The 5,000-nt window shown below is 42.0% G+C and overlaps 1 protein-coding gene across 4 annotated transcripts in view; it reads right to left on the reverse strand.

Moving 5' to 3' along the window:
• Positions 1 to 5,000, reverse strand: part of LOC122257736 (uncharacterized) — a 26,272-nt gene that overhangs the window by 19,612 nt on the left and 1,660 nt on the right. For 3 of the 4 annotated variants that reach the window (XM_086539675.1, XM_086539674.1, XM_086539677.1), the window contains exons 3-8: positions 4,558 to 4,992; positions 4,221 to 4,445; positions 3,014 to 3,484; positions 2,677 to 2,901; positions 1,377 to 1,865; positions 1,042 to 1,266 (exon numbers count right to left, since the gene is read on the reverse strand). In XM_086539675.1, coding sequence (XP_086395801.1) covers positions 1,042 to 1,266; positions 1,377 to 1,865; positions 2,677 to 2,901; positions 3,014 to 3,484; positions 4,221 to 4,445; positions 4,558 to 4,992 — 2,070 coding nt within the window. The remainder of the gene's footprint in view (positions 1 to 1,041; positions 1,267 to 1,376; positions 1,866 to 2,676; positions 2,902 to 3,013; positions 3,485 to 4,220; positions 4,446 to 4,557; positions 4,993 to 5,000) is intronic. The other variant, XM_086539676.1, reaches the window with a different exon arrangement.

A 5,000-nucleotide genomic window follows, 5' to 3' on the forward strand; every position in this document is an offset into this window, starting at 1 on the left:
GAAGTGCTGACGCGTGTCTTCGAAGAAGGAGTCGTTGAAGAAGTCGCCCTTCTTTGCAATGGGAAGGGGCTTTTCTGGTGACTGGGGCGCTGAGGTGTCAGTGGAGGACGTGGTCTGCTGAGTGATCTTGGTAACCTTCTTCACACTGACAGTCTGGTCAGTATCCTGGACTGGCTGGACTGGTTGGGCAGGTTGGACAGGTGCAGGTGTCTCCTGCACACCTGTTGTGGTGGTTGTGGTCGTTGTCTTTTTGTTTTCAATTTTCTGGATGCTAACAGGAACCTGGGACAGTTGCTGAGGGGATTGCTGTGAATGACAGAAACGAATTTGAATATGTTTTCTTCTCAATACCTGATTATAGATTTAGAAGAACGGTATGAATGAGACTGAATATCTAAACAACGCAAGAGATGTATTTTTGAGAAGGACCTCCTTTGGAACGCGTCAAATACATCTCTTGCGTTGTTTAGATATTCAGTCTCATTCATACTTTTCTTCTACATTTGTCGCTATGAACTTTGTTCTGATTATAGATGTTTATATCGTTTGTATACACACACGCGTGCGTTTGTGTGTTTCTATGTTTATGAATATGTATCTCTCGGTGTTCGCATGTAAATGCACACATACACACACGCGCGCGCGAGTGCGTCCATATACATATGTCTATGGGTACGTGTATGTGTTTGTGGGTACAAGTTTGTGTATATGTGAGTTCCCATGTGTGAAGAGTAGTCAATTTCGGTTCTATATCATTTTCCCATCAGTTACAAAATAATGTATCGGCAGATGTTACAAAAGTCGCGCAGCTATGAAGTCAGTCTCACAGTTTTAATGAGCATTCATATCTCTGGAAAACAATGTTTAAATTAATTTTACATTTATTAGTGAATGAGTCTGTTACAAAAGTCGTGCAGCTATAAAATCTATCATACAATTTTAATGAGAGTTCATATCTTTGGGAAATATAATGTTTAAGGTAAACTGTAAGTTTATTATTGAATGAGTCTAAGTGGAAATGTTTATTAGAAATGAACTCACCTTCTTGGGTGACGTGATAGTGAGCACTCCGTCAGATGACATCACAGAAGTCACTTGTTCTACCTCGATGTCTTCGGGAAGGACGTAGCGTTTGCGGAACCGTTTCGTAGAGGTAGTATTTCCTTCCTTTTTCTCGACATGACCCTCAATGATGATTTCTCGCTCGTTCACGACCTTCACATTGACTTCTCCACCATTGATGAAATCCTGAACGTCAACCACGACCTAAAGAGGAAAGAGACAAATATTAAGTAAATGAAGACAGAGTCCACTCTCCAATCATAAGTTTGGACAAAAGATAAATATAGATATAACGCTACGCTTTGTGATCGAACCTTGTGTGTAGACTGGTCCTCGTTGACTGTGGCGGCTTGCGTCTCTTCCCTCAGTTCGCGCTGGCGAAGGTTCCTGTAGGTGGAAAGCTCGTCTGTTGTAGACGTCTGGATGTTCATCTTCTGCAAGACTTCGTGGACGGCCGTCTGGAAGTGCTGACGCGTGTCTTCGAAGAAGGAGTCGTTGAAGAAGTCGCCCTTCTTTGCAATGGGAAGGGGCTTTTCTGGTGACTGGGGCGCTGAGGTGTCAGTGGAGGACGTGGTCTGCTGAGTGATCTTGGTAACCTTCTTCACACTGACAGTCTGGTCAGTATCCTGGACTGGCTGGACTGGTTGGGCAGGCTGGACTGGTTGGGCAGGCTGGACTGGTTGGGCAGGCTGGACAGGTGCAGGTGTCTCCTGCACACCTGTAGTGGTGGTTGTGGTCGTGGTCTTTTTGTTTTCAATTTTCTGGATGCTAACAGGAACCTGGGACAGTTGCTGAGGGGATTGCTGTGAAAGACAGAAACGAATTTGAATATGTTTTCTTCTCAATACCTGATTATAGATTTAGAAGAACGGTATGAATGAGACTGAATATCTAAACAACGCAAGAGATGTATTTTTGAGAAGGACCTCCTTTGGAACGCGTCAAATACATCGCTTGAGTTGTTTAGATATTCAGTCTCATTCATACTTTTCTTCTACATTTGTCGTTATGAACTTTGTTCTGATTATAGATGTTTATTATCGTGTGTATATAAACAAACATATATAAATGCATATGTATATACATATATATATATATATATATATATATTATTTATTTATATGCATATATATACATATATATATATATATATATATATATATATATATATATATATATATATATATATATACACATATATTTATTTATATATGTGTGCATGTGTGTGTTTATGCGTTTGTGTGTTTGTATGTTTGTGAGCGTGTATGTCTCGGTGTGCGCATGTAAATGCACACATATACATTTACACACGCGCGCGAGTGTGCCCATATTCATATGTCTATGGGTGCGTGTATGTTTGCGTGTACAGGTTTGTGTATATGTGTGTGTTCCCATATGTGAAAGGTAGTCAATTTCGGTTCTATATTATTTTCCCATTAGCTACAAAATAATGTATCGGCAGATGTTACAAAAGTCGCGCAGCTATAAAGACAGTCTCACAGTTTTTATGAGAATTCATACCTCTGGAAAACAATGTTTAAAGTAAATTTTACATTTACTAGTGAATGAATCTAAACTGACGCCAGTGGAAACGTTTATTAGAAATTAACTCACCTTCTTGGGTGACGTGATAGTGAGCACTCCGTCAGATGACATCACAGAAGTCACTTGTTCTACCTCGATGTCTTCGGGAAGGACGTAGCGTTTGCGGAACCGTTTCGTAGAGGTAGTATTTCCTTCCTTTTTCTCGACATGACCCTCAATGATGATTTCTCGTTCGTTCACGACCTTCACATTGACTTCTCCACCATTGATGAAATCCTGAACGTCAACCACGACCTAAAGAGGAAAGAGACAAAAATTAAGTAAATGAGGACAGAGAGTCCACTCTCCAATCATAAGTTTGGACAAAAGATAAATATAGATATAACGCTACGCTTTGTGATCGAACCTTGTGTGTTGACTGGTCCTCGTTGACTGTGGCGGCTTGCGTCTCTTCCCTCAGTTCGCGCTGGCGAAGGTTCCTGTAGGTGGAAAGCTCGTCTGTTGTAGACGTCTGGATGTTCATCTTCTGCAAGACTTCATGGACGGCCGTCTGGAAGTGCTGACGCGTGTCTTCGAAGAAGGAGTCGTTGAAGAAGTCGCCCTTCTTTGCAATGGGAAGGGGCTTTTCTGGTGACTGGGGCGCTGAGGTGTCAGTGGAGGACGTGGTCTGCTGAGTGATCTTGGTAACCTTCTTCACACTGACAGTCTGGTCAGTATCCTGGACTGGCTGGACTGGTTGGGCAGGCTGGACTGGTTGGGCAGGTTGGACAGGTGCAGGTGTCTCCTGCACACCTGTAGTGGTGGTTGTGGTCGTTGTCTTTTTGTTTTCAATTTTCTGGATGCTAACAGGAACCTGGGTCAGTTGCTGAGGGGATTGCTGTGAATGACAAAAACGAATTTGAATATGTTTGCCTCTCAATACCCGATTATAGATTTAGAAGAACGGTATGAATGAGACTTGAATATTTAAACAACACAAGAGATGTATTTTTGAGAAGGACCTCCTTTGGAACGCGTCAAATACATCTCTTGCGTTGTTTAGCTATTCAGTCTCATTCATACTTTTCTTCTACATTTGTCGCTATGAACTTTGTTCTGATTATAGATGTTTATATCGTTTGTATACACACACGCGTGCGTTTGTGTGTTTCTATGTTTATGAATATGTATCTCTCGGTGTTCGCATGTAAATGCACACATACACACACACGCGCGCGAGTGCGTCCATATACATATGTCTATGGGTACGTGTATGTGTTTGTGAGTACAAGTTTGTGTATATGTGAGTTCCCATGTGTGAAGAGTAGTCAATTTCGGTTCTATATCATTTTCCCATCAGTTGCAAAATAATGTATCGGCAGATGTTACAAAAGTCGCGCAGCTATGAAGTCAGTCTCACAGTTTTAATGAGCATTCATATCTCTGGAAAACAATGTTTAAATTAATTTTACATTTATTAGTGAATGAGTCTGTTACAAAAGTCGTGCAGCTATAAAATCTATCATACAATTTTAATGAGAGTTCATATCTTTGGGAAATATAATGTTTAAGGTAAACTGTAAGTTTATTATTGAATGAGTCTAAGTGGAAATGTTTATTAGAAATGAACTCACCTTCTTGGGTGACGTGATAGTGAGCACTCCGTCAGATGACATCACAGAAGTCACTTTTTCTACCTCGATGTCTTCGGGAAGGACGTAGCGTTTGCGGAACCGTTTCGTAGAGGTAGTGTTTCCTTCCTTTTTCTCGACATGACCCTCAATGATGATTTCTCGCTCGTTCACGACCTTCACATTGACTTCTCCACCATTAATGAAATCCTGAACGTCAACCACGACCTAAAGAGGAAAGAGACAAAGATTAAGTAAACGAGGACAGAGAGCCATATCTCTATTCATAAGTTTGGACAAAAGATAAATACAGATATTACGCTACGCTTTATGGTCGAACCTTGTGTGTAGACTGGTCCTCGTTGACTGTGGCGGCTTGCGTCTCTTCCCTCAGTTCGCGCTGGCGAAGGTTCCTGTAGGTGGAAAGCTCGTCTGTTGAAGACGTCTGGATATTCATCTTCTGCAAGACCTCATGGACGGCTGTCTGGAAGTGCTGACGCGTGTCTTCGAAGAAGGAGTCGTTGAAGAAGTCGCCCTTCTTTGCAATGGGAAGGGGCTTTTCTGGTGACTGGGGCGCTGAGGTGTCAGTGGAGGACGTGGTCTGCTGAGTGATCTTGGTAACCTTCTTCACACTGACAGTCTGGTCAGTATCCTGGACTGGCTGGACAGGTACAGGTACTTCCTGTACACCTGTGGTGGATGTTGTGGTAGTTACCTGTTTGTTTTCAATTTTCTGGATGCTAACAGGAACCTGCGTCAGTTGCTGTGTTACTATCTGTAAGG

Source organism: Penaeus japonicus, unplaced genomic scaffold (genome assembly GCF_977035675.1).
Source record: "Penaeus japonicus unplaced genomic scaffold, GWHDUDI00000001_assembly GWHDUDI00000009, whole genome shotgun sequence".
Taxonomy (NCBI): domain Eukaryota; kingdom Metazoa; phylum Arthropoda; class Malacostraca; order Decapoda; family Penaeidae; genus Penaeus; species Penaeus japonicus.